The sequence below is a fragment of the Theobroma cacao genome, chromosome 1 (assembly GCF_000208745.1).
Source record: "Theobroma cacao cultivar B97-61/B2 chromosome 1, Criollo_cocoa_genome_V2, whole genome shotgun sequence".
NCBI classification, from domain to species: Eukaryota; Viridiplantae; Streptophyta; class Magnoliopsida; order Malvales; family Malvaceae; genus Theobroma; species Theobroma cacao.
Genome location: NC_030850.1, coordinates 807,213 through 835,006, shown reverse-complemented (window position 1 = coordinate 835,006; position 27,794 = coordinate 807,213). Strand labels below are relative to the sequence as shown.

The window sequence follows — 27,794 nt, the reverse complement described above, 5'->3', positions numbered from 1 at the left end:
CTTGAGAGGTAAAGACAGGAAGGAACTTTGAATAATATAGAAGAATCAGATTTATTCAATCACTTCATTTGTGATCCTACACAGGCTTCTGTTTTTCCAATGAAATTCATTACCCCAACAAAAAAAAAAAAACAGCACAGACCTCATTTTCATCTGTTTTAGAGATAAGACAGTGACAATGACAAAAAGAAGCCCAGAGATGGTGTCAAGAAGGACAACCGAATCATATCCTACCCCCCACCAATTAAAACCAAAAAATTTATCAGTCATCTCGTTCTTCCAGAAGAAAGCGCAGGTGCTTCCCTTTTGGTGATGGCAATCCCTTCAAGCGTAGGATACCAGCTGCATCCTCGTTCTCTACACTCTCTTCTTCTTCCCCTTCAATTTCATCATCACTGTTGTACACGAATCTTGTGTGCTTTCCTGTGAACATTTCTTCCATGCTTACCTTGCTTAGACCTTCACAGAGCTCATCAATCAATCCTCCATCTTCCTCTTCTTCTTCTCCATCATCTACTTCTTCTCCTTCTTCTTCATAGTAGTCATCTCCCATTTCTTCAATTGTTTCCTCATCTTCATCATGGGCGCTTGCATTCCCCTGGATAGACCACATAGAGGAGTTGTCATCATCAGGGGATGGCCTCTCTTTGCTTGCACTACTCTCTCCAGTTATCACTCCTTGATCAGTCACCACAGATGAGCATTCTGATGATTCCGAGGATTCAGATTTCTCAGAAAAATCCAGCAGCAAAGACCTAGTTATCAGACTTCTCTGGGATTCAAGACTCCCTTCTTGCTTCTTCCCTTCAAAGATGCCACTCACCACCTGAACATGTTCAACAAAAGTATGGTCGAAGCATTTCAATCATATTAAGTTCCATAAAGGTATAAAAAAAAGATTATGCAATTTGAAAATTAGAAGTTCACAGTAAAAGAACTAACCTCAGATATCTTCAACTGTTCTTCAACAACAGGAAGAGCCATCACTATTGAACCCAACCCACTATTGCTAATGCCCCCATCCTCAGAAAGATTCAAGATCTGTGGTGTATTTGCGGGAGTAGGGGCAAGAAGTCCCATGGGGGAATTCACGCAGCCTTGGAGATGAAGAAAAGGACGGCTCTCCAATGAAACTTTTGAAAGCACGGCCTCTTCCTCGACCTTCTGCAAGAGAGTCTTGACTTGACCCCTGAGCAAAGCCTCACCAGAACCAGGAGTCATCGTAATGTTCTTGACTCTACTAGTCCTCTGCTTAGCTATAGCCGACAATGGTGTCTCCATCGCAAGCCCAACGATGGGTGAATCATTTGTTATATCAATAAGAGCAGACCTTTCTTGTTGCTGCTTTCCTTTTCTTGTTCTTGTTTTCGACACACTCTTCTCAGACTCTTCATTCTTTCCTTCTACAAGAAACCATCAAAAAATAAAACAATTAATTTTTCTTTCTTTAAACAAGAAAACCCAGTTTTATAAATCTTTTATTTCCTATCAAAAACAAAAGGAAAAGTGAAAGCAACTCACTGGAAACAGGGATACTGTTGTTCAAAGCAGTCTGTGACCTGGTGGCTCTCCTTGTAGATGAAGGGGTTTCCATTGGAGAAAAAAATCAATCAGTTGATCTTCTAGTCACCGGAAAAAAAATATTTGGGTCGCCGGGAAATGAACTTTTCTAATCGAGGACGATGGAAACTTGCTCGAAACTTTAAAGAGAAAGCAATGGAGATCAAATCAGAAAGGAAAGAAACATAAAATGTTTTCAAAAGGGGCCAAGTTGAGATGAGTTTATATGGAGATTTGAATTATCAAATTCGACCGTTAGAGCGTCCGACTGGCGCATCGATGCAAAAAGGAAAAAGAAAAGAACTAGCCGTTGGAAAGTTTCTATATTTGATTTATTCTTGCCTACGGTTCCCGTAGGCACGGTTCGTTTTATTTCCATTAATTGGGCTACGATTTAAGGTTTAAGCCCATAACTGGCCCTTAAATTTTGGGTTGAGCCCATTTCTCTTTTGAAGATTGGGCTGATTTAAAGCCCACAACTTGCACTTTTAAATTCCAAAAGAATTGGTTAGTTTCCCATTTCGTGGGAGAGTTTGGGAGTGATTCATCTTGCTCAACGCGTTTGCTTTCCCGCTCAACCTGCAAATTTGACGCATTTCTAGATTAGGTCAGGGTTACAAGAGAAGCAGACCTCATTGATTTCAAGAAAGTAGCTATGGCAATAATGTGTAAGCAATCTCGTTTGCAGCTCGTTAATGTGAGAACCATGCCTGGCTCAGCCATGGTAATCGCTTCATCAGCTGCTGATGGTACCAAGAGGTTTTTTCCAGTGAGTGAAGATCGAAGAGCTAGACGAAAACAGGCGGAAGAGGAGCTTAATCGGAAAGAGGGTAAGAGCAACAAGATCCGGAATAGATCAGTCATGGAAGCTGCCATCAAAATCCCACATAGCTCAGCCATGGCAATCGCTTCAACTGCTGATCATACCAAGAAGTTTTTTCCAGTGACTGAAGAACGAAGAGCTAGACGAGATCAGGCAGAAGAGGAGCTTAATCGGAAAGAGGGTATGAGCAACAAGATCCGGAATAGCTCAGTCATGCAAGGTGCCATCAGAATCAGACATAGCTCAGCCATGGCAATCGCTTCAACTGCTGATGGTACCAATAAGTGTTCTTTTCTAGAATATCAGGTGAGTGAAGAACGAAAAGCTAAACGTAAACAAGCAGAAGAAGAACTTAATCTGAGAGGAGATAAGAGAATCAAGATCCAGAGCGTAGCTGAAGATTTTAAACTGTCCAAGACCCTTGCACCTTTGTCATTGCCGTTGGTCAAGAGCAATACTGATAGTGATCATGCCAGTATTGAAGGTACGAACAATAAGGGTCAACGTGGTGTTCAAATCGATGGTTTGCCTAATCAAATTAATGCCGTCAACCCTACGGTGGAAGAAGGTTTTCTTGTAGGCGGAATCAGCAAGTGTCAAAGAGAAGACGACGGAAACTTTTACATTTCTTTGCATGAAAACCTGTTTTCTGATCAGATTTACGACTTCAACCTCGATTCAGATAGCCCTGAAGATTTGCTCGTTGGTTCAGTTTGTGCAATGGAAAGTCAGGTTCTTGCTAATGATCAGGAAATCAACATTGTTTCTGATGAGTTCAATCATTTTGAAAATGATTCCTGGATCAATGCTTTGTTATAAGAAAGATAATTGGCATGCTGGTATTAGAGACTTAGACCTCAACGATGTGCCTGATTGCTTGATTTCATATTTAACCTTCTGTATAGAACAGCTATTCTTCTTATAAATAAAAGTATTTTCTTTTTATCTTTATTGGTTTTAATTGCTTAATTTCTTTAGTTTCTACTATTCTTTTCGTTCAGTTTACAATAATCAATTAGCCAAAATTTTCCCTTTATATGTCAAATTCCGGTTGATATTTCACATTGCAATGTTGGTTTCTCTCTATATTTACCAATAAATTCCTTTAAGTTATTATATCAATCATTAAGACAGAAAAATGACAGATTGCAGAAATATGGAAATGGAAAGATTTGTTCATTTGCATTATTTTGGGAGGAAACATGAAATTGCTTCCTCAAGAACATAATGAATCTTGAACATATATGGCTATGAAATCAAGGACACTTGCGAATGTTGTTGCGTGTGGTTAATCGGGCGTAGCAAGGACAGGCTTCATGGTTGCCAGCGGTTCCTGGGGGAACACAGTTGCACTTGGCACAGCAGCTCCCGCAGGTCCTTTTGCAGAGATTTGGCCTCTTTGATAGTTTGCATCTCCCTTGACAGGCTACTCCGCAATCTGAATTCAGAACAATGTTGCCATGAATGAATCAAAGAAACATTAACAAGTTTTTAACCATAACATAATCCCAATTTAAGATTTACTTAGTAGGTTCTATGGTTACCAATGGTCTGTGGCTGCGGTGAAGGGCTCGGTGCTACTGCTCCATCAAAGCTCATCTGCACAACATAACAGATTATATTAATTAAGCTATCAAATACCATGGCTAGCTGCTGCAAATTTTCCTTGATCTTTTTGTCCTTCAAGAATCAATAAAGAAAAGGGTTTCCAGTCACATTACCAGTTCTTCAGCTTGAGTGAGGTGGAGAAGCAAGAGAGAGAAAACAACAAGTGAAGCAGCAATGTTTCTGGAGATGGCCATCTTTGTTTTGTAGCAAAGCTGCAAAAGAGAGAGACAAAGATGTGAAGTAAGATATGGATCCAGGTTGAGAGCATTTATACAGTGGAGAGCATCTGCAACATGCATTAAAATACTTATGTTGAAGCTGTACTAGCATAGCATCCGAGAAAAAGAATCCCATGTGCATTGCCAATTCGGAAGCAGCTTTGGGGCCTGTCCCAGCTCTGATGTGGCCAAGAACAATAGTCAATTATTAATGGCAATAATTTGACTAGTTTTTCCAATGGCAAAGCTCTTTTTTTCCCAATCTTAAAACAGCAGAGACTGAAATTCCCATATTTATATTAATCTAATATTTTGGAAGTCAGGTTTTGGGTTAAATAGAAAAGCATTGGTGTTGAAGCCAGCAGGGTATTGAACATTGAATAGCTGGCATTGTTCTTTGACAGATATAATGTACTCAATTTTTCTTGGAAGGAAGGGTTTAGGATGAATCATTGCAAAAGGAATTGGAAATAGTTTAACCAAATTGATCAAGAGATTCTATACATATATATACATATATACATATATATACATGGACTTAAAGGTAAATATGGGTCCAATTATGTATCCCTTGCATTGGTAATTGAGACAATAAATTGGCTTAAACTGAGGGAATGGGTTTCTCAAGAAGCCCATAATGTGGCATAACGGGCTTAGATTGGGTCAATGAAATTGGGCTAGGACAGGCCCAAAAAAATTATATAGCTTTAGGCTCAAGGTCGTTGCAAGTGATTTTTTCTTTTTTTGGGAAGCATTGAAAATGATGGACGTGCATTGTTCTTAATTGAAGTTGGCAGAAGATAATTGTAAAAACTTTTATCTAAATCAAAGCAGAAGATATTCTTTTTTGTTTTTATTTTTGAAATTCTAATATCTCTATAAGTTTACGATTTTATAAAAAAAATTATTATATTTACACAAATTCTTAATTTAATAAAAAAATTAACACCCGTCAAACTTAATGTACTTTATATAACAACTAGGTCATACAAAATATTTTGCAATGCAGTAGATAAAATATATATATAATACTCAAAGCAAAGGGGTTGTTAGGCACATGCAAGGCTTAGATAAAAAGGAGTTAGGTGAAATCATGTGAGGGCTGGCCAGGAAGCTTCTAACAATACAGGAACCAAACCATACCAATCCTTCTTTACAATTTGTTTACTGCTTAATTCACGTATATATATATATATATATATATATATATATATATATATATATTTCCTACTTAGGAATATTTACCTCTGATCTTGTTGGTATTTTACCAAATTTAATTAATTAATTTATTTATTTTTGAAGAATGCTTTGCTATCATAATTAGAAAAAGTACATTTAGCTACACCAAAATGGCTTGAGGGATGGAAATTTGTTAGGAAACCCAAAATTTTTTTAACCCAAAGAATGCAAATGAATTAACTAATTGGGATTTTCTCTATTAATTTTTAATAAAGAATATATGGTGGACCTAACTTGTATGTCAAGACATTTAGCTTTCTTTATGAAATAAATTTTTACTTGAAAAGGGTCACTAATTAATAGGCTAGTTAGCAAGAATTTAATATATACTGATCATTAAATGTTAGGAGAGTTGTTCATTTTCTTTATTTGACTTTCTATTTCCTTTTTCTTTTCTTCAATTTTGAGTAACCTTTTTGGGAAAAATTAATATTAGTTAAGCCAAAATAAGTATATATACACCCATGTGGCTTATAGATGCACCACATATCTTACCATATCCATAACCTTTTTTCTACCCATAATGGATTTGTTAAGTAAAAATTATATATTTGGTATGCTAATTAATGGAAATTAAATGTTGGATTTTTTTTTGAGAAAAAATTGTTTATTGATTAATTTTATAATGGTTTTATATCTTATCAAATTTTAAAAAATAAAATTATATAAATTGGGGTTCTCTAACAAAGAAACGATAAGATAAAAACTTCTTTTTTTTTTTAATTTTTAATGTGATCATAGCTTCATACTTTGACCATGCACTTCTTAGCATCAAACTAAAGAGTAAATCAAAACTTTTAAAGAAACACTTTTTTTTTCTTTTATAGTAAAATTAAATGAGTTTACGTTTGATATTAAAAAAAAATTTAAATTTTTTTTTCTTTTTTTCTTTTATAGCATCAAATTAATTTTTTTTTAAATTAAAAATTCTAAAACTAAACACTCACAATTTTAAAAATATTATTTCAAAGAATTTTTGAATTTTTATCTTTACATAATTATGAACTAACATTTTATATTTAAATGATAATTTATAAGTATTTGACCATGCATCAAATATAAATCCAAATTATAAATTCTCTCTTCTTCCTTTCTTTAATTTTTCTTTGGTAATGAATAACTTCACCACAAAATAAATCTAAATGTTAATGCAAGTAGCAGTAGTCCTTGCCTTATTTAGACAACACTCCCAACATCTCAATCTTCTTCTCATGGTCCACTAATATAACAATGGTCCTACAAGAAGAAACTTCTGAAGATTATGGAGTGAATTGGAATTAAAAAAATTCCTTGTTAAAATAATTATATAAACTAATTTTTTTAAAATTATTATATAATATTATTATTTTGTTAGATTATAATATTTTATTAATATTATATTGCATAATTCAAAAGATAAATGTGATCTAACACGACACAAAGAAAAATATTATTTTGTCATATTTATCTTTTGTGTTATGTTTTGTCATGTCACTACGTTATATTGTATTTAATTGATTTCAAGTTTCAGTTTATCTTTCAATTTAAAAAGAGGGTTAAAATATTTATATAAATTATTTAATTAAAATTATTATAAAATATTATTATTTAATTAAATTATAATATCTTATTAAAATTATATTATAATATGGTACTATAATTCTAAAAGGGGGAACAGAGACCCAACAAAAGAAGGGCTGGTGGATGGCTGTGGGTTACTCACGAGCTTGGAGGGGTAGCTAGAGCTGCCACGGCCCTCTTTGTCTCTTAATTTCTACCTTCCAAACAGCTTGCTTATATTTATATAAACCTCCCCTTGCTTTACCAACAGCCATATCGCATTCTATGCTTCTCCGCTAACTTTCCTTTGTACGGAAGCCAATACTCATTTAACGCACACCCCATTAAACCCAGGAGAACGTTTACAGGTTCAACGTCAATGGCTCCTTCAACACTCACTGCCCTTGCAGAAGAGAAAACCTTACAGGCAAGTTTTGTTCGCGATGAAGATGAGCGTCCTAAGGTTGCTTACAACCAATTCAGCAACGAAATCCCCGTGATCTCTCTCGCTGGGATCGATGACGTTGATGGCAATAGGGCTGAGATATGCAAGAAAATCGTCGAGGCTTGTGAGGATTGGGGTGTCTTCCAGGTCATTGATCATGGTGTTGATACTAAACTCATTTCCGAGATGACCCGTCTTGCCAGGGAGTTTTTCGCTTTGCCTGCTGAAGAGAAGCTTCGCTTTGATATGTCTGGTGGCAAGAAGGGTGGCTTCATTGTCTCCAGCCACCTTCAGGTACTGGGCTTTTAGCCATTTTTGAGTCGAATCGGACTATTTGTTGATTGCTGTTGACATATCTGGTTTTCTCGGGGGCACATCGTATCTTAGAAAGTATATCATTGGCTATGAATTGGGTTTTTTTCTTTTTTAAGTCAGACCGGGTTGAACCAACTCGGTTCTAACTGTTTTTAATCAAAGTATTAGAATGCTGCCGCATGTCATCTCACTTTAGAGGAGACCATTGGCTATGAATTGGGTTTTTTCTGCTGTGAATACGCAATTGGTTGATTAAAATAATGATGAAAATCTGCGTTGAATGACAGATGACAGAGACATTGAATTTTCATTTTTTTTGCATAACACCCATCCATGACATTGATCTTTGTTACAGGGAGAAGCGGTACAAGACTGGCGAGAGATCGTAACATACTTTTCATACCCACTCAAGGCCCGCGACTATTCAAGGTGGCCCGATAAGCCAGAGGGATGGGTAGAGGTGACAAAGGAGTACAGCGACAAGCTGATGGGCCTAGCCTGCAAGCTTCTTGAAGTGTTGTCAGAGGCCATGGACTTAGACAAGGAGGCTTTGACTAAGGCATGCGTGGACATGGACCAGAAAGTGGTGGTTAATTTCTATCCCAAATGTCCACAACCCGACCTCACCCTCGGACTCAAGCGCCACACGGACCCTGGAACAATCACCCTGTTGCTTCAGGACCAAGTTGGTGGGCTTCAGGCTACGAGGGACAATGGCAAGACTTGGATCACTGTTCAACCTGTTGAAGGGGCCTTTGTGGTTAACCTTGGAGATCATGGCCATGTAAGTACAACTTCAACTTCTACACCCGCAAGCCTAACTATGCTCTATTGATTACGTGATGAGCTGAAAGTAATAAGACGTTGGTGAAATTGCTAATTGGTAGATTGAACTTGAAATGTCCATTAATGTGGCTTATGACTTGTCCAAGCAATGTAACTTGGTCCCAACTATCTAGTTCACTGTACCATTGACTTATAGGCTTTGAGTAGGTCTTAGCATCAATCAATTCACCGCAGTTTAGTTAGGTAGGATTATTGATTGAAAGAAACAAATGACACTCTGTAAAAGAATAATGTTTAAGGTAGCTAGGTAGGATCTCTTGCAAGGAGGAGTTTCCATATGTGAATTAATTGATCATTTTGGAGTGTGGGGTAATCACAAAGTGACTGAATTTACCTGTGCTGAGCAGTTTCTGAGCAATGGGAGGTTCAAGAACGCTGATCACCAAGCTGTGGTGAACTCAGACTGCAGCAGATTGTCCATAGCTACATTCCAAAACCCAGCACCGGATGCAACCGTGTACCCACTCAGGATCAGGGAGGGAGAGCAACCAATTCTCGAGGAGCCCATCACATTTGCTGAGATGTACAGGAGGAAGATGAGCAAGGATCTGGAGCTTGCCAGGCTAAAGAAGCTGGCCAAGGAGCAGCAGCAGGTGCAGGAGATTGAGAAAACCAAACTGGAAGCCAAGCCTCTGGAGAAAATCCTTGCATAAACCTTTATTAAGTTTACTGGTCGTGTTAATGCCACAACAATTGCGACTGTTTTGTTTTCCATTGTGCTTACTAGTTTTAATGCATTTGCACTACTCTTCTTATGGTGGTGCCCCCTTTCATTTGTTGTAGCAATATGTTGTGCAAGTAAAAAATAAAATAAAAGCCACTGCCTCAACTCCTTACTAGCCCCTAGCTTTGTTGCTTCAATTCAAATTGTGATTGAGGTATACTTATCATTTTCATATAATGAGAAGCATCTCACATCCTCACCTACAACCCCAAAAGCCAATAATTAAAGTGTGAGAGAAGAAGAGTCCCAAGGGGCACGAAACAAATATTACTAAAAGTTTTTCCCGTCTCATTCCCGGAAAAACTCCCTTTTCAAGTGAAATTTGGCCGTAAAACAGCAGGAATGTTCTTGCTTTCCCTGCGCTGGTGCATATGATTTTCTAAATGGTATTCTAATTAATAGAGATTAAAATGTTGGATAATTTTTTTTCGAGAAAAAAAATATTATCTCTTGATTAATTTTATAATGATTTTATGTGATCATAGATTCATAGCCAAGGATATCTAAATGGTAATCATTTCATACTTGGAGCATGCACCTTACATTCTATTAAAGAATTTTTAACAACTATTCTTTTTCCCAATGTAATCAAAAATTGAAAATCTTAAAAAAAATAAATACTCATTATTTTTTAAAAATTGAACTTTTATCTTTTTATAATTATTATGAAATTATATATATTTTATAATTAAATGATAGTGTAAAAGTATTATACATTACGGTACATCAAATAAAAGCAAATTATAGATTCTCTCAACCCTTTTCTTTAGTTTTCTTTTGTATGAATAAATTCACCACAAAATATATCTAAATGTTACCATAAATACTAATAGTCCTTGCCTTATTTATGGTAAGTGACTAAGTGGGATACACACTGTGACAACACTCCCAACACCTCAAACTTCTTCTCATGGTCCACTAATATATCAATGATCCTACAAGAAGAAACATCCAAAAATTATGGAGTGAATTGGAATTTACAAAATTCCCTTGTTAAGATAATTATACAAATTGATTTAAAAAAAAAGTTATATCAATTATTTCTGTTAAGATAATTACATAAATTGATTCTTTTAAAAATAAAACAATATAATTATATAGAATATTTGTAGTGTTAGAATATCTAGAATGAAAAACAGAAACCAAGGAAAGAAAGGCTGGTAGCTGGCTGTGTGTGTGGAACAGAAATCCTCTGCCTCCTCTAGTGCAAGAATCAGGAAGTGACCAAGAGAAGAACCTAATAAAAAAAAAAAAAAACGATCCAGATCAACAAAGGAAAGGTATTTCAGTTTGCCATATGAACTATTATTATGGAAAGTATACAAACGGAGCAACTGCAGATGATAAGCCAGTGATTGTAAATATTCTGCAGTTTGTTTCCTTTTCATAATAAGTCTTGCAGAGTGGTGCAAGTACAGGAAATTAAAGAGGGTCGCCATCATGTATTTTACATTAGTTTTTTTTTTTTTTCTGAAGAACCATGTCACCAAGTTTTCAGGAGTCTAAGTGAGGTTGAAGAGTTCTCGGTCTCTCCCCTGCAAGAGCATGTGTTTTCTAATTTTCTCAGTTCTTCCAGGAGAAAAGGTGAAGATTCATCTAAAGATGGACCATACGATAAATTTTCTCGTTGCAGAGTGGTGCACATCCATAAGCTCCATGCCCATGATGCCGTCCGGGAATCCAAGGAAGTTCTCGACATCGGTTGTGGTGGTCAGCTGACCGCCAGGGGAGATGTCGTTAGCCATCCAGCCCTCGAAGAGAATGGGCTTCAGCTCAGCACGGGCGGTGTAGATGGCGACCGTACGGGCAGCGGGGCCGCTGCCGATGATGCAAACCTTTTTCCTGATTGGAGAGTCCATGGCTGTAAGAGGCGGCGTTGGAAAATAATACTATGGTTGCTGCAGCGGAAGTGGTAGCAAGACCTACCAAGTGCGGGCTTTTCTCCACAGAGTTACTTGGCGTGTCGATTACTAACCCTTCAAACGTCGTTAAAAACATAGTACACATGACGTGATTATATTAACCGGGCAAGAAAGTGGGGCACGGGAGGGAGAGGGGATTTAGTGCGAGGTTACTCACGAGCTTTGAAGGGTAGCTGGGGCTGCCACGCCCTTCCCTGTTTCTTAATTTTCAGTTTTTCACCTTCCAAACAGCTTGCTTATGTTTATATAAATCTCCTCTTCTACTCAACAGCTATATCGCATTCTACGCTAACTTTCCTTGTTAAGGAAGATAAATACTTATTTAACGCATGCCCCATTAAAACCAGGAGAATGTTTCCAGGTTCAGCGTTAATGGCTCCTTCAACTATCACTGCCCTTGCAGAAGAGAAAACCTTACAGGCAAGCTTTGTTCGTGATGAAGATGAGCGTCCTAAGGTTGCTTACAACAAATTCAACAACGAAATCCCGTGATCTCTCTCGCTGGGATCGATGACGTTGATGGCAAGAGGGCTGAGATACGCAAGAAAATCGTCGAGGCTTGTGAGAATTGGGGTATCTTCGTTGATGCCAGGGAGTTTTTCGCTTTGTCTGCTTAAGAGAAGCTTCGCTTTGATATGTCTGGTGCCAAGAAGGGTGGCTTCATCGTCTCCAACCACCTTAAGGTACTTTGCTTTTGGCCCTTTTTTGGGTTGAATAGGACTGTTTGCTAGTTGCTGTTGACTTATCTGGTCTTCCCAGGGCATATAGCTTCTTTCTATGACTATCATTGAAAGTATCTTATTAGCTATGAATTGGTTTTTTTCTCCCGTGAAATACGCAATTGGTTTATTAAAATAATGATAAATCTGCGTTGAACAACAGATAACAGAGACATGAAATTTTGTTTTTAATAACCTCCATCCATGACGTTGATCTTTGTTACAGGGAGAAGCAGTGCAACACTGGCGAGAGCTTGTGGCATACTTTTCATACCCACTCAAGGCCCGGGACTATTCAAGGTGGCCCGATAAGCCAGAGGGATGGGTAGAAGTGACAAAGGAGTACAGCGACAAGCTGATGGGCCTAGCCTGCAAGCTTCTTGAAGTGTTGCCAGAGGCCATGGACTTAGACAAGGAGGCTTTGACTAAGGTAAGCATGGACATGGATCAGAAAGTGGTGGTCAATTTCTATCCCAAATGTCCACAACCCTACCTCACCGTCGGGCTCAAGCGCCACACGGACCCTAGCACGATCACCCTGTTGCTTCAGAACCAAGTTGGTGGGCTTCAGGCTACCAGTGACAATGGCAAGACTTAGTCAACCTTGGAGATCATGGCCATGTTAAGAACAACTTCAACTTCTATATCCCCTAGATTACGGGGTAAGCTGAAAGTAATAGGACATTGGTGAAATGGCCAATTGGTAGATTGAACTTGAAATGTCCATTAATGTGGCTTATGACTTGTCCGAGCAATGTAACATAGTCCCAACTCCGAAGTTCATTGTACCATTGGCTTGTAGGCTTTGAGCAGGTCTCAGCATCAAGTCATTCACCGCAGTTCAGTTAGGTGGGATTATTGATTGAAAGAAACAAATGACCCTAAAAGAATAATATTTAAGTTAGCTACGTAGGATGGGCAGAGCCAAGAGGTGACATGTGGTGACAGCTGTGATCTCTCAATATTTATTTTTTTTTATTATTAGAAATATAAAATTTTATATGTAACATTATTATCTTTATAATTACCATTTAATTACTTCTCATTCAAAATCCTAAATTTATCACTTATCTCTAGTAAAGAGGGCCTTTCTTGCATGAATAAATTGATCATTTTGGAGTGTGGGCTTATCACAAAGTGACTGAATTTATCTGTGGCGAGCAGTATCTGAGCAATGGGAGGTTCAAGAACGCTGATCACCAAGCTGTGGTGAACTCAGACTGCAGCATATTGTCAATAGCCACATTCCAAAACCCAGCACCGGATGCAACCGTGTACCCACTCAAGATCAGGAAGGGAGAGAAAATCAATTCTCGAGGACCCATCACGTTTGCTGAGATGTACAGGAGGAAGATGAACAAGGATCAGGAGCTCGCCAGGCTAAAGAAGCTGGCCAAGGAGCAGCAGCAGTTGCAGGAGATCGTGAAAACCAAACTGGAAGCCAAGCCCCTGGAGAAAATCCTTGCATAAACTTTTATTAAATTTACTGGTCGTGTTAATGCCACAACTTCGCCACTGTTTTGTTTTCCATTGTGCTTGGTATTTTAATGCATTTGTACTCATCTTACGGTGCTGCCCCTTTTCTTTTGTTGTCGCAATGTGTTGTGCAAGTATATATAAATTGCCACTACCTCAACTTCTTACTAGCCACTAGCTTTTTTGCTTTAAGTTAAATTGTGATTGAGGCACGTATACTTATCACTTTGCCTTCTGACACTGTTCCTAAACGAAGCTTCAAGTTTGAAACCTTCATCACCCCATAGGACAAACCCAAGTTGATAGTTTTTCTTTTTCTTTTTCATTTTGCGCCGAAACCTAGTTTGACCATTGACATATTCTTAAGAATCTTAAGTAGCTAGAACCAGAATCATGGAGATCGAGCTTGTAAACTTGGTAGTACAACTTGTTTGAACAATGTTACATGCACCAATCATCCGTACAACCTGAAATCGGTGTCTCTCTTAGAGAACAATCAACGAAATTTTATACAACTTGGCCCATACAAAATTGCATGGCAAAGGATCTCCCAAGTCTTTCTTTTGACCTTGGATTATGACATCTTTTTCATTTTTTAAAATAGAATTGACTGATTGATTGAGGAAATAAATCGCTTTAGGCATCTCATGACCTTAAATTTCTTTCCGGGAAAGTGTGTGTGGTCTGCATATCTTTTGTTGAAGACTAATCCCTGTTATGATCATGCATACATTCAAAGATTAAAGCTATTTTGCACAGCTTGTAGATAGAGTGGCTATATTCATGTTAGCATTAACAGAATGCTCTGTTGTGAGATTGAGTAGGAATATTTCATAATTAACGAGTATTTTGTCTGTTGTCATTCTTAATTTTAAGGTTTGGGTTAGTTTTGATCCGATCCAATCTAGTCTTCTCTACTCTAAAGCACCGAAAAGCCTTTGAAGAGAAGGGCTTTCTCGTGGATCACTATCCAACAAGCCCACTACCTATGCTTTCTGTCTGGAAGACTCAAACTGGGCCTGAGAAAGAATTGGAAAGGTACGTGGCGATATAATCGCTGACTTGAATGAAGAAAATGCAAGATCACATGCGAAAGAGCAAGGGTTAAACTTTAACCTTAAATAATTTTTTTGAAGACTGAACTTACATCGGAGAATGCATATGACCAACGAAAACAGCAATTCTGGTTTGACCAGACAAAGAGTGGCCTGTCCTGTTTATGTTGGAAAAACAAGATTCTGTCCTACCTTTTTAACACCGGTGTCATACAGCACATATCTAACAATTTAAAAGTCACCCATACAAAATATATATGTATATGAGTTTATATGTTGGATTTAGAATGTGATTTATGAAAAACGTGATTTCTGATTTTGAAATTGTTCATGATTTTGTATAATGTATGCACATATATTTTTGCGAATATAAACATAAATATTTAGTTTGAAACGAATATGCTTTTGAGATATATAAGATATACTTGAGAAAGTTGATATATTATTTTATGAAATTTGAGTAATCTAAAAATATATGTTTTTGTTTTGTTTCCTAATATGATTATGCTCTGACCTTTTCAATGGGGGTTAAATGTTGACCATGTCAACATGTATTCTGTGATTAGAAATTGATCTCTCAACTGTATCACCTGTTACAGAATAATGATATTTATAATATCTGTTCAGTACAACCAATGATTACTTTTGATATACTTCTTACCCGTGCCACCGGGTTAATTATGATTCTATTTCTGACCTATACCACAAGGGTTAATGCAGTCGTAGCATGTTATAGGAGATCACTAAAATTTAAATATATGTGAAATATGTTTGTTTTGTTATCTGAAAGTAAATATTTTGAAATATATGATTTTGAATGAAATTACCCAAAATTCTATTTTGATACTTATATATGTATTAATAATTTCGACTTAAATGTTTTTGAGCATGCTTAATCCGGCTGAAAGGATGTTAGTTACTTGCTAAGTGGTTGTATTCATTCCTATAATCCTTATCATTTTTACAAATTTCAACAGGTATTCATGTGTGAGGATTAGACTTGTTTGATGAGAGTTTTGGTTCCCAAGATTTATACATGTTTTTTGACATTTATAAGTTTTGATGTAAGTATTTGGTTTTTAGTTTGTAAAGAGATGATAGCTAGATGAGAAATTTGTACATTTTATAGGATTATATATAAATTGTATTATTTAAAAATTTGACGTTTAGTAAAATTAAAAAAATTTAAAAAGATTTTAAAGTTATTACATTTAGTTAGTTTAGTAAGATGTTGTTGCCTTACACGTTTATGAGATTCATCTCATGAGTATGTGGTGTCTGGTAGGTCTCATAACCTTGAATTTGAGACGTGACAGCTCGAGAGTGTGAAAGCAAGGCCATGAACACTTTTCCATTCCCTTCAAGGCAAATTCACTTTACCAAAAAACAAGAGAAAAGCGAAGTTTGCAGAGGAAAAGGATCCGTAATTTGTCGATCCAACTTTGAAGTTTTAAGAAGAAAAAGCACGTTTCCGCAGCTCGAATTACAGGTAAAACATGGAACCATGGGTGCAGAAACGTGGCTCGATTTAGGACCTCTCAAGCAAGGAAATGACCCCGCCACCATTTTCACATTAATCGAAAAGAGCCCCATAAACTTTAGACTCATGAGCCCAAACGTGCACGCCATAAAAAAGAAAGGTTGATGTCTCAAACATCAACCAGAGATCTGCCAAGCTTAATCAAGCAGTTGTCGATCGAATCCCATAATTGAGCAACCAGTGATGCACAGGCCAAAATGTGTTCAAAAGGGTGATTTAATTTCATTCCTACTAACAAACGATTGTTATGAAAGAAAGGTTTAGGGCCATAAATTATCAGTTCGGTTCACTTCATATCAAATCATCTGAATCGTATTGTAATTGTATAGAATTTTCACATTCACACCTTCTGTCTGTCCCTTTGTCTTTAGAACTTGAAGTGATAAGATAATGAGAAGTAATTCACCACATAAGAAATTTGTCCATAGAGTAAGTGACAGAAGCAGGTGTCCCTTTCGACGCTTTCACTAAGTCCACTACTCTTTTTCTTTCTTTCTGGGTCTATGAGTCAGTTAAGACTTGGTGGGAATATGTAGTTGCCAAACAGCCCATGCTGACAAAGTCTTTTATATGGTCGGAGGCAGAATTTTCAAAGTCCCTTCTTCATCGATTATCTGGATAGCTTTTTGTCACGGACAAAATGCTTACAGAAAAAAGAAGAAATTGAAAGGACTCGTTGTTGGATATTTTTCTACACCTTTCGGTTGTTAAGTTTATGAAAAGTTTTTATTTATAAAAAAAGGAGAAAATTTCTAATAAATAACATTTATATAAAATCAAACTACAACGAGCAAGAGCAATTTAAATCAATCCGACCCAAATTTTTAAACGACGAATATTGTTCGATGTGTTTATTTGCTTTCTTTCTTACACTTCTTACGAGACAATTAATAATCTAAATATTTAAAATATCTCGACCGATATCAAAAAAATAAAAATAACAAAAATAAACCTATACACATATGTTATGCACAATTAAGGATTAAATTTAATTAAACCATCATTACAAACACAAACACAGAGCTGTCTTCATCAGAGGCCTGTAACAAACAATAATGGAGAAATGGACCGCAACCCAAAATCGAAATGGCCTGACTTACTACAGGAACAATACATTACGATGCATATACAGCTTATCCCTTCTTCTGAGAAAAATTTAGCACATGTTCATCGTGTTCTTCGGTTCAGAGTGACTTGGATCAAGTCATTTCTTCATAATAAAAAGACTTTTGTATTTTCACCCTTTTTTTTTCCTTCTTTTCGGGCTGTAGGGTTTCTTACATGAAAAATGTGCACTACAGAAAAGGTACATGACAGAAAATATATGAGTGTGTGTATTTTTTTTTTTTGGGAGGATATAATAAAGATCACCGACCTGACATAACAAATATCTACTATATTTACACAAGCTTACGTAGTTCAATAAAATTAATTAATAGTGGGGTTTTTTTTAATATAAAGAAAAGAATTCGAACTTGTAGAAAAATATATGTATTTATTGTTAATAATCAAAAATAGAAAATGTTTGTTTTAATCTGGGGGATAATCTAATCTTTCTTTCTTTCTTTTTTATAATTCTTGCCTGATTTGAAGATTGGAGATTTTTATTAAAATAATAATAATTATAGAAAGTATCCTTTTGGTGTTTCATATGATTAAAAACACCAACATGACATGATATTTATATATGCTTACGCCTTTAAATAAGATTAATTGATAGTGGGATTTTTTTAATTTAGAGAAAAGAATTCGAATTCAATTATTTGAACAGAAAATTTCATGTGTTTATCCTTAAACTATCAAAAATAGAAAAATGTGTGTTTTAATTTGGGGAGACTAAACCATTCTTCTTTCTTTATAATTCCTACCTAATTTGAAGATAATTTTTTTTATTAAAATAATAGTAATAAAAACAAATCTTTTTAGTGTTCGATATGATTAAGAACGTCAACTCGACATAACAATTATTCACACGTGTTTAAATTTTAAAATAAATTTAAATGATTGTGGTTTTTTATTAATTTCATAGAGAAAAAATTCAAACTTAATAGTTTGAATAGAAAATTACATATATCTATCATTGAGAAAGGGAAATGTTTATCAGTTCATACTACTAAAATAGTTTAATAAACTTGTGCTATACCACGAACTGATGACGTGTTCCCCACGAAGTTTCTCATCATCTAGCATTACAGTGAGCTGCCTCCCCCCTAGTCCCCTAATATCATTTTGGTAATGATAAAAGATTCTCCATGGAATTCAATTCATCACGGTAATCGAAAAGCATCTCACATTCCCACCTGCAACCCCAAAAACCAATAATTAAAGTGTGAGAGAAGAAGAGTCCCAAGGGGACACGAAGACAACATTAGTAAAAGTTTCCTTGTCACATTCCCTGGAAAAACTTTTCCTGCCCACACTCTCGCTTTCACGTGAAACGTGGCCATAAAAACAGTAGGCATGTTCTTGCTTTTCCTGCCGCAAGTATTTGTGGGAAAATTTTTAGTTTATTTTAATGTTTCCAGGGAAACCCTTTTCCCAGTTTTTCTTTTGTTTTAAAAAAATTTTCGTCATCATCACCAGGGTTTAGTTGCAGGAGTAGCTAAGAGGGTTCGCGTGGGGTGGTGCATGTGATTTTCTATCTCAAAGAAATACAGAGTGGAGAGAATGCGGACAACAAAAGAAATGGGGTTTTTCATTTTTTTAATAGAAGCAAAGAGGGAATCAAAGTTAATCCAATCAAGTCAAAGACTTTTATATTTTATGCTAAGTGTGTTTGTTCATTTTCTTCGTGCGGTATCTTCTACCAGCTATATCCAGCCTCAAGGAGTATATTCTCACTTGGTGGCATATATATTCAGGGAGAAAAAGCTAGCAGAAGCTTTCTTTCTCCCTCCCTCGAGTCAGGAGATGCTCCTCCTAGCTCCAATTATTAGAGAAGTCCTGGAAAACTAAACCTTTTTAATCTTCAAGATAGGTTTATGTTCATAATGAAATTGTTCTTCTACAGTTAGCTAGCCTTATAGTCTTCCATGGGGTAGTCAAAGACTGAGTCTCTCTTCTTGGTTCTTTTTATGTTTTCAACACGATCATTTCATCATGAACGAAGATGAGTCAATGTTTTACTTAATCTTGATTTTGAGCAACGACAGCCAATATGATCTTTGCGTAAACAAAAATTTAGATTAAAATACGTTGTCGTGATAAAGAAGTTGATTCCTTGATCAGAGAACTATTATGATCTAATGGTATTCTAATGAAATCATTGTATCAACCGCTGAGTTTTACTAACTCAAACGACTAACAAAAAGAGAAAAGAAAAAAAACCCAGTTTTTCTTGACAAATTAAGTATATTTTGACTTTGTATGTGGACAAGGTTAATTAAAGGGAAAAACATAAAATACCATGAAATCAGATACAATATTAATTTGAGGCTCAAACATGAAGGTCGTGTATGCATTGTTTGACTGAATTCTTGAAGATCTTTCATTTTCCAGTTTATTTCTGGCTGTAAACTTTCCAAACAAAGGTGTGAAACAACCAGGCAGGGAATGGCAATCAAATGCAAAATATTTTAATTAGTCTAACAAGACAAAAAACCAATAGATTATGTCTGTGAGCTTATTTTACACCTCTGGGATTCAAATTTGTTCAAAGTATTATACAAAGACCAGGTCACCAATCTGACTTCTGAACTCTTGACAACCCCAACATGAAGACCAGGCTTGCCCGTTTACCTTACAGGCAATGAAGGTTAAGAAATTAAGTACCAGCCCCAACATAGTCTTTGGATTCTGCAGCTCCAGAAGTATATTTGAATGATCATCTTCTGTATTTGAAGATGAAAATTCTACAAAATATTGTTGAAATTTTGTATTAAATCTCTTTTTAATGTTGCCCTATCACCGCATAAAAATGCAAGTTCACCCGAAGGAGTGATGTCAGGTGGCCGTAGCTTACCCGCGTCATTGGGCATTGAGATATGAGGGGTGTATTTGCTTTTTGTCCGTGAAAAAAAAAAGCTATCCCTGAAAAAGGGTCTTGGTCTGTGCGATGGGTTTTGTCTTTCTTTTCCAGGCTCTTCTTTGAACTCCATATCCGTTCACAAAGATTTGTTTCACATTGAGAAACTCCCAAGGTTTTCACAAGGTTCGTGATCGTCATAGGTTTGAAAAGTCAGAGGGTTTTGTTTCCTTGTCACTGCTTTTGAAAGTGGAGATCACGACTTAAAGAGAGAGCTAGTGTCATTTCAACACGTTAAAAAATGAATAATGACTTTAGACAAATGGATCGAAAGAAAACAATCATGACCGCCCAAACAAACAATCTTTCCATACTGCTGCTTCTTCTTCACTCTGTCACGATAATCAACAAGAAAACTGGATGCAAATTCAATCCCGGGAGCAAACTTCGATTGAAACCCAATTTAACAGGGAATCCAAACAACAATTTCCCCTGGTTAATCAATCTTAAATCACTTTTCCAGGCAGGTGAAAGTCCTTGGGACAGCAGTGAGAGGCTGTCAGAGACAGGTAAATATGGAAACTTTACAAGAGACAATGGCAGCAGCATTCGGATGACGGTGTGATAAAATCAAACGTGGGAGAGTTTGACCATAACATATTTTGACACACCGACAGCTTCCTAACTTAGAACATTAATCTTAATTAGACTTCTGCTTTCGAAATGCTTTGGTTCAAGAACATTTATTAATTTAGTTTGATTGAATATTTTCTTTTTAATTCTTTTTATAGTGAGAAACAAGAAACCTCATGCAAATTTTGTACTAAAGCCATGGTTATTTCTTTTTGATGCTTATTTGACTAGTATATCAACCAAATCATCTTAAACATTAAAAGTTTGCATGTTGCTTTCATTCATTATCTTATTTTATTTTCAAAAATTTTAATATGATAAAATGAAAAGTATGTAATATATTGATAATTTGATACGTATGTAAAATTCGTTTATAAATCAACAAAATTAAAGAAAATTGTCAACAATTCTAATTTGCTTATATCATATTTCTGTCTTGATATACATGGCCAAGTGTTAGATTGATAAAACTCAATAATTGATGTATTTTTTTATATTAAAAAATTGGATTTGATGCTTGTTTTATTTTTTGACAAAAAAAAAGTAAAATTGTAATTATTAAAGGGATTCTTAGATAGCAACCACTCAAGACTGGTACACCTATATTCATAAAGCGATTTGCCCTTAATTTTGATGGTACATTGTTTCTAAAATCATATATGGATAAATAAATCTTACAAATTTTATTATGAATCCAAATGTAAAATTTTATTATGATCTCGAGTTTTTATTTTTGATTTTTGATTTTTGCATAAGCTCTGGTCTTTGTAAGGCCAATGGTTTGTTTTGGCCAAAAAGAGAAAGGCCAATCTTACCAATGTTTCTTTATTTACTTGATTGAATAAATTGTAAATGGTAATTTATTTATTTTGTTATCATTTTATTAATAAATAAATTTTAAAAAAATTAAAAATACTTATTCTGAATCACTATCAAATTTTTATTTTGCATATTTACGTAATGATACTTTATGATTAGATCAATGCATCAATTGCTTCTAAAAATAGATTACTCTTAATAATTTTTATTTAATGATGACAAGACAAGGGGGGAAAGACCCATTTGAAATTAATTCCAAAATGTGAAATGCATTTTTCCCTTCTAGAAATGGAAATGATGAGACAGAAAAAATGATGAAATAATTTTCAGTTGTTAAAACTAAAAGGGAAAATCTAAAAAGATTAAAATTTGGCAGCATGATGAAGATTAAAGGTATAATTAGATAAGCAGTTAATTCAGGTATTGGAATCCAATATTTTGTCAATCAATGAGAAAAATAAATTGTCTTTTTTGTTTTTCTGTTATTTAAAAAAAAACAAAAACCAAAAAAGAAACCTCATTGATATTTTTTTTTTGGTCATAAAAATAAAATAATTATTAAAATAAATAATAAAAATAAAAAGTCTCTTTTGACCATGGCAGCACCACCATCACGCCCCTCTCCTTCTTCCCTTCTTCCTCCCTTCTTTCCTATCTCATTTCCTTCCTTTCTCTTTCTCTTTCTCTTCGTGGGGGCTTAATCATTTGCCCTTTTTTCTATTTATTTCATTTCTCCTTTTTTTTCCCATGGAATTCCATCTTTGAAGCTCATTCCTTTGATATCCTCTTCTGCTTTCTTCTTTTGCTTGCTATCATCATGGGAGCCTGTCTCTCTACCACCAAAGTCAGTGGCTCAAGCAGCAACGCCGGCGTGAACCACCGCAAAGAACAACAATCCACCACAACGATGACAAATGAGAAAAAAGAGTCTCAAAAGCCTAGCGGTCAACAGGGTCAGCAGCAGCAGCAGGTGAGGAATTCTCAGCCTTTAAAGGTCAAAGGGAAACCAAGTGCGAGGAGGCAGAGTGGGATCATCCCGTGTGGGAAACGTACGGATTTTGGGTACCATAAGGATTTTGATAAGCGTTACACGATTGGGAAATTGTTGGGACATGGACAATTTGGTTACACCTATGTTGCCACGGACAAGGCAAATGGGGATCGGGTTGCCGTTAAGAAAATTGAGAAAAATAAGGTATTGTTTTTTTAATGTTTTTGTAATCCTTCTGTTGTTTATGCTTCTGGGTTCTTGGGATTTTTCTGATTCACTGTTCTTTGTGGTTATATATGTTGTCTGTGATATTCAAGGTGGGATTTTTCTTCGGGGGGAGGGAAGGCGATATTTTTATCTGATAAATTAAAAGTGGGGTTTTTTGGAGTTTAATTTGGATTGGAATTTTTGATAATGGTGGCGTTAAGGGAATTTTGGCTTCTGCTTTGGATTCCTTATTGATTTTTTATATATTAATTTGCTTTGTCTTGAACATGAAGCAAGTCTAAGAGAACTTTTCTCTTCTCTGTTTTCTAATCTAATGATGGGAGAATTCACTTTTTTTCCCGCCTGGTTGATCGTAATTAGAGGCATCATTGTCTTAAGTATGGCAAAAGTTGGTGGAGGATCCGCAATAACCTCGTTGAGCTTTGAGGATGTTGCATCTTTCTTCGGCTTGACAATCTTATTACAGTTTTGAGATCTTGGTACGGCGAGCTTGCTTTTTAGCAATTTGTGATTGCAAGTTTGCAGTGATTGAATTTGATTGTCATCGTAATTGGTACTTTTGATGTGAAGCTGCAACCTTTAACCTGCGTGTATTTTGTAGTTCTGGCTGACACTGAATTCCATAGAAGCATAGTGGGGAGATCAACAAGAAGATGTTGTAGTTCCACTAAATTAACTATTGTAAATTTCATAAGTTCAATGTCTCTTGCTCTGCGTTCGTGATGGGGTGTTGCTTTATTTTCCATGTTTTTTTTTCTTATCTCCAAATGCATAACGAACTGTTCTGAGTAGCAACCATGTTCCTTTGAGCAAGAAAAGTGTTCCAGTGTTGGCAATTTTTATTTCTTTATTGCCTGCTAAACTTTGTAGCTGATACGAAATAGCTTGTTGTAGAGAGCTTAGTTTTCTAAATGAGGTTATGCGAATGGAAAGACTTTTTGTTTTCCTATCTAGTTGTGCAATAACTATTTCTGCCATTACCATAGATGCATCGTGGATGATGGTTAAGTATTTAACTGATAAAGAATTCTAGAGGCATTAGATTCTTTCCTTGTCCACCTTGAAGTGGGACATTTTTTTTTTCTTTTTCTTCTTTTAAATCCCTGGGTTGGGCACAGATGGTTCTTCCCATTGCTGTTGAGGATGTCAAGCGAGAGGTCAAGATATTGGAAGCCCTGAAAGGCCATGAGAATGTGGTTCAGTTCTATAATGCATTTGAGGATGATTCCTATGTATACATTGTTATGGAGTAAGTTTCCATAATTTTTATCTTCTTTTCTGGTTCTCTATTTTGTTCTGATTTTCTCTTAATTGTGTCATTTCCTTTTTCATGTCTTCTGATGTTTAGTTTTGCCTTGGCAATATCTTTGGTTTTGGCTCTGCAATTATATACTTTCATTTCAATCCTCCTATCTCTTGACTCTATTATTTGTTTGCTGTCTGATGCTAGGTTATGTGAGGGTGGAGAATTGCTGGACCGGATATTAGCCAAGTAAGGATGCTTAGTTAATTGATTTTGGGATGCTGTTACTGCTAAATAATGTGTTTTTATGGTCCAAATATAGTTGTCAGTACTTTCTTTCTGTTGATGTTTCGAATAGTGTCACAACCAGTAGTACCTTATGTTTGCCATCTTCTGTCAGAAAGGACAGTCGTTATAGTGAAAAGGATGCAGCAGTAGTTGTACGGCAGATGCTCAAAGTTGCTGCTGAGTGTCATTTGCGTGGCTTGGTGCACCGTGACATGAAACCCGAGGTATGCTCAAGTACATTAACATGGCTTACTTGTAAACTTCCTCTTTAGGAAGTCATGCTGCTTACTAATGGTTCCTTTGTTGTTTCTTGCCTGTAGAATTTCCTATTTAAGTCAACCAGAGCGGACTCACCTCTGAAGGCTACAGATTTTGGTTTGTCAGACTTTATCAGACCTGGTGAGTGGTATTTGCTTATGTAGAGATCTTGTCATTGCTCATGATTGAATTTTTTTTTTAAATTAATGTGATCCATTAATCCATCTATTCTGCATTTTTCATTTTTCCAACTCTTGTCTTTATACATACACCCTCTTCTACTTGCTAATTTTATAATCCTCATGCCACAAAAATCCAAGCCATACAATCCTAAGCTATTACCAAATGCAGGGAAGAGGTTTCAAGATATCGTTGGCAGTGCCTACTATGTTGCTCCTGAAGTATTAAAACGAAGGTCAGGGCCTGAATCAGATGTATGGAGTATTGGTGTGATTACCTATATTTTGCTCTGTGGGAAACGGCCCTTTTGGGATAAGACAGAGGATGGCATATTTAAGGAGGTGACTACATTTTAATCATGGACTTTGATTTTTTTTTTTCACTGCTTTTTATGGGTTTTGTCATTTTATTATATTATTATCATATGTAGACAGAAAACTACATTGTGCTTTACTTGTTTCTTCACCATGTGCATTTCACATGAACTGATGACCATACTTGTGGAATCCTGTGCACTCCATTTTACCCTTTATGCTCTAGTTATGTATGGAAGAATTCTGGAGATTATGTTCACCCTCCAAGTTACTCTAGCTGGCTTTTGTTTTCCCTGAATAATCATGCTTTTTCCTATGAAATTCACTTAATTATTTGTGTCTAAGATGTGTTATCTTCTGTTTTTTTGATAATACGTATATTTTCTGGAGAATTCTTATGCAACTGTCTATAACTTCAGGTTTTGAAGAACAAGCCTGATTTTCGTCGTAAACCATGGCCAACAATTAGCAACAGTGCTAAAGACTTTGTGAAGAAGTTATTGGTGAAGGATCCTCAGGCTAGACTGACAGCTGCTCAGGCCCTATGTATGTGTTCACATCATCTCTTAGTAAATTATTCTTTTTCCTTTTTTCTTTCTAGCTCTAAGGAAGTGGTATTACATGTCAACTTTGCTGTTAGCTACTAAAGTAAATCTTCTACGGTGTTATCATTTTATCCTCCTATTATTTCTAGAATATCTGATTGGTTCAACTTCTCCAGCTCACCCATGGGTTAGAGAAGGAGGAAATGCATCTGAGATTCCTGTTGATATATCTGTTCTGAACAACCTGCGGCAATTTGTGAAGTACAGTCGATTGAAGCAGTTTGCTCTGAGGGTAACAGTTTTTCTTCCTCTTCAAATATTGGTGGATTATTTTATGGGCATTAGAGGCTACTGTTCCCTCCTTTCATTGTTCATCTCTTTAAAAATAATTATTACTTGTAGGCGTTGGCTGGCACGCTTAATGAAGAGGAGATAGCTGATCTTCGGGATCAGTTTGATGCAATTGATGTGGATAAGAATGGTTCTATTAGTCTTGAAGAGATGAGACAGGTAAACATTTCTTTCATAAACGTCTATTAGGTTGCACAGAGTTTAGTCCTAATAAGGATGGTTTCAGTGCAGGCCCTTGCTAAAGATCTTCCTTGGAAGTTGAAGGAATCACGTGTTCTTGAGATCCTTCAAGCGGTGAGTACAGGTTTCCTGTTTTTTGTCTGATTCTTGTTTTCTTCCCTTTGCTTTCTCTCTTGTAAATGGTAGTATTTTTCCTTTTAGTGGTTTTGATTGTTGTGTAGTTGTTTATTTTCTTTGATCTCAGATTGATAGCAACACAGATGGCCTTGTTGATTTCACTGAGTTTGTTGCGGCTGCTCTACATGTGAATCAAATGGAAGAACATGATTCTGATAAATGGCAGCAGCGGTCACAGGCTGCTTTTGAGAAATTTGATGTAGATAGAGACGGCTTTATAACTCCAGAGGAGCTTAGAATGGTAAGTTTTATTTTGTGGCGTTTATCTTTTTCCTTCTAAAAAGAAAGGAAAAGGAAATATGGTAATTCTGCTGTGGTCATCAACTGCACTAATTCTGCAATTCAGTGTAGCCATGCGACGTTGGGTGAAAGCTAGGTTTAATATTATAATATACGAAAACTTGAATTTTGTCTAGGGTGTCCTGGTGTCCAAGAGGCCAATGTCATTGCTATCAAAAGTGTTATCTATCTAAACATTTTATGAGGAATCGTTACTAGCGTAATAATTCACATTGTGCAATTGTTTTGTAGCACACCGGCTTGAGAGGTTCCATTGACCCTTTGCTTGAGGAGGCTGACATTGATAAAGATGGAAAAATAAGCCTTTCAGAATTTCGCCGACTTCTACGAACTGCAAGCATGGGTTCAAAGAATGTACCTAGTCCATCTGGTCAGCGGAATACTTGTAAGTTATAGGTTGGAATTGAATTATTGAGGGTTGATCGGTGGAGAGACGAAAAGACAGCAGCTTTTGCTGCTTGGTACTTGTAAGACCCCAAGCAGGCTTCCCATCTACCTGTCTCCATCAGCATTCTAGGGACCCTTTTTGACTCGAGTTTTGTGTGATGGCGTCCCACTTCGGGGAATCCACTGCTGAGAGGTCTTTGGATATAAGAGTTGATGTTGGCTCTGGTAGTGAGAGAGCTCCAGGTATATGGTCCTACTGTGTACATTCGTTGGTTGGGTATTTTCCTTCTTGTACCCTCCATATTTGTAATATGTGACTATAAATAATTTATCAATGAAATTACGGTGCACCCGAATTTTATTCCATGTGTTAATAGTATCTTGTTAATCGTCTCTACCTGTGTTCTTGTTACTGCTCTGTATTCTGGTCATAAAGAACGTTGATAAGAATCTTAAATCTAACAGAAATACATTAGACATATGGTTAATACAGCAAAGCTGGGCAGGGCTGCAGGGGTTGGCACACTCTGTCTCCCCATGCAACAGCATCTTTCCCTGGTCTAAGGGTGGTACCAATTTCAGCTTTGCCAGCTCCTCTTCAGTAAACAAACTTAACGATCCAACCATCAAGCTTGTATGTCGAAGGATAGATTTGATTCTCTTGAGGATCACGTGGGCAGGGTGTTATCATCTTTCCTGCTAATATTAGGCGTGAAGTCTGTTTGTTACAGGGCACCCTGATTGCGAAATGAGGCTTAAGTCGTACTTGCTTCCCTTGTTGCGGCCAAAAACGCAAGTAGCAAGAGCCACTTCCTCGCTGCTTCATCCAATAAAGCAAAGAAAATGGTAAATTATGACTGCTAACAGCGAAAGGAAGGCCAGTGTCAACTTGTTGGAGGCTTGGAGA

At 36.3% G+C, this 27,794-nt stretch overlaps 4 protein-coding genes and 1 pseudogene across 4 annotated transcripts; 3 read left to right on the top strand and 2 right to left on the bottom strand.

Annotated features, from left to right (window-relative positions):
• On the bottom strand, positions 33–1,768 carry LOC18610775. Its single transcript, XM_007046639.2, has 3 exons — positions 1,522–1,768; positions 943–1,403; positions 33–826 (listed from the first exon to the last, which is right to left on the bottom strand). The coding sequence occupies exons 1-3, from the start codon at positions 1,592–1,594 to the stop codon at positions 263–265; spliced, it is 1,098 nt and encodes a 365-aa protein (XP_007046701.2). The 5' UTR covers positions 1,595–1,768; the 3' UTR covers positions 33–262.
• LOC18610773 (snakin-2) lies at positions 3,541–4,250 on the bottom strand. Its single transcript, XM_007046637.2, has 3 exons — positions 4,105–4,250; positions 3,928–3,982; positions 3,541–3,821 (listed from the first exon to the last, which is right to left on the bottom strand). The coding sequence occupies exons 1-3, from the start codon at positions 4,183–4,185 to the stop codon at positions 3,640–3,642; spliced, it is 318 nt and encodes a 105-aa protein (XP_007046699.1). The 5' UTR covers positions 4,186–4,250; the 3' UTR covers positions 3,541–3,639.
• LOC18610772 (naringenin,2-oxoglutarate 3-dioxygenase) lies at positions 7,243–9,436 on the top strand. Its single transcript, XM_007046636.2, has 3 exons — positions 7,243–7,726; positions 8,103–8,531; positions 8,941–9,436. Exons 1-3 carry the CDS (start codon positions 7,367–7,369, stop codon positions 9,244–9,246), a joined length of 1,095 nt encoding a protein of 364 aa, XP_007046698.1. The 5' UTR covers positions 7,243–7,366; the 3' UTR covers positions 9,247–9,436.
• Positions 11,535–13,520, top strand: LOC18610770 (annotated as a pseudogene).
• Positions 22,034–27,261, top strand: LOC18610769 (calcium-dependent protein kinase 28). The gene is made up of 12 exons (XM_018125446.1): positions 22,034–22,640; positions 23,783–23,913; positions 24,115–24,156; positions 24,308–24,419; positions 24,516–24,594; positions 24,805–24,974; positions 25,367–25,493; positions 25,669–25,784; positions 25,895–26,002; positions 26,075–26,137; positions 26,268–26,441; positions 26,732–27,261. Exons 1-12 carry the CDS (start codon positions 22,263–22,265, stop codon positions 26,894–26,896), a joined length of 1,665 nt encoding a protein of 554 aa, XP_017980935.1. The 5' UTR covers positions 22,034–22,262; the 3' UTR covers positions 26,897–27,261.

Excerpts from the sequence above, each read along its gene's own strand:
- LOC18610775 (XM_007046639.2), bottom strand. The coding sequence starts at position 1,594 with ATGGAAACCCCTTCATCTACAAGGAGAGCCACCAGGTCACAGACTGCT. Across the intron at positions 1,404-1,521 it reads CAACAGTATCCCTGTTTCCA|AAGGAAAGAATGAAGAGTCT; the intron begins GTGAGTTGCTTT and ends GGTTTCTTGTAG. Across the intron at positions 827-942 it reads AACAGTTGAAGATATCTGAG|GTGGTGAGTGGCATCTTTGA; the intron begins GTTAGTTCTTTT and ends GAACATGTTCAG.
- LOC18610773 (XM_007046637.2), bottom strand. The coding sequence starts at position 4,185 with ATGGCCATCTCCAGAAACATTGCTGCTTCACTTGTTGTTTTCTCTCTC. Across the intron at positions 3,983-4,104 it reads TCACTCAAGCTGAAGAACTG|ATGAGCTTTGATGGAGCAGT; the intron begins GTAATGTGACTG and ends TATGTTGTGCAG. Across the intron at positions 3,822-3,927 it reads ACCGCAGCCACAGACCATTG|ATTGCGGAGTAGCCTGTCAA; the intron begins GTAACCATAGAA and ends TTCTGAATTCAG.
- LOC18610772 (XM_007046636.2), top strand. The coding sequence starts at position 7,367 with ATGGCTCCTTCAACACTCACTGCCCTTGCAGAAGAGAAAACCTTACAG. Across the intron at positions 7,727-8,102 it reads TTGTCTCCAGCCACCTTCAG|GGAGAAGCGGTACAAGACTG; the intron begins GTACTGGGCTTT and ends TCTTTGTTACAG. Across the intron at positions 8,532-8,940 it reads ACCTTGGAGATCATGGCCAT|TTTCTGAGCAATGGGAGGTT; the intron begins GTAAGTACAACT and ends TGTGCTGAGCAG.
- LOC18610769 (XM_018125446.1), top strand. The coding sequence starts at position 22,263 with ATGGGAGCCTGTCTCTCTACCACCAAAGTCAGTGGCTCAAGCAGCAAC. Across the intron at positions 23,914-24,114 it reads TATGTATACATTGTTATGGA|GTTATGTGAGGGTGGAGAAT; the intron begins GTAAGTTTCCAT and ends GTCTGATGCTAG. Across the intron at positions 24,595-24,804 it reads GTCAGACTTTATCAGACCTG|GGAAGAGGTTTCAAGATATC; the intron begins GTGAGTGGTATT and ends TACCAAATGCAG.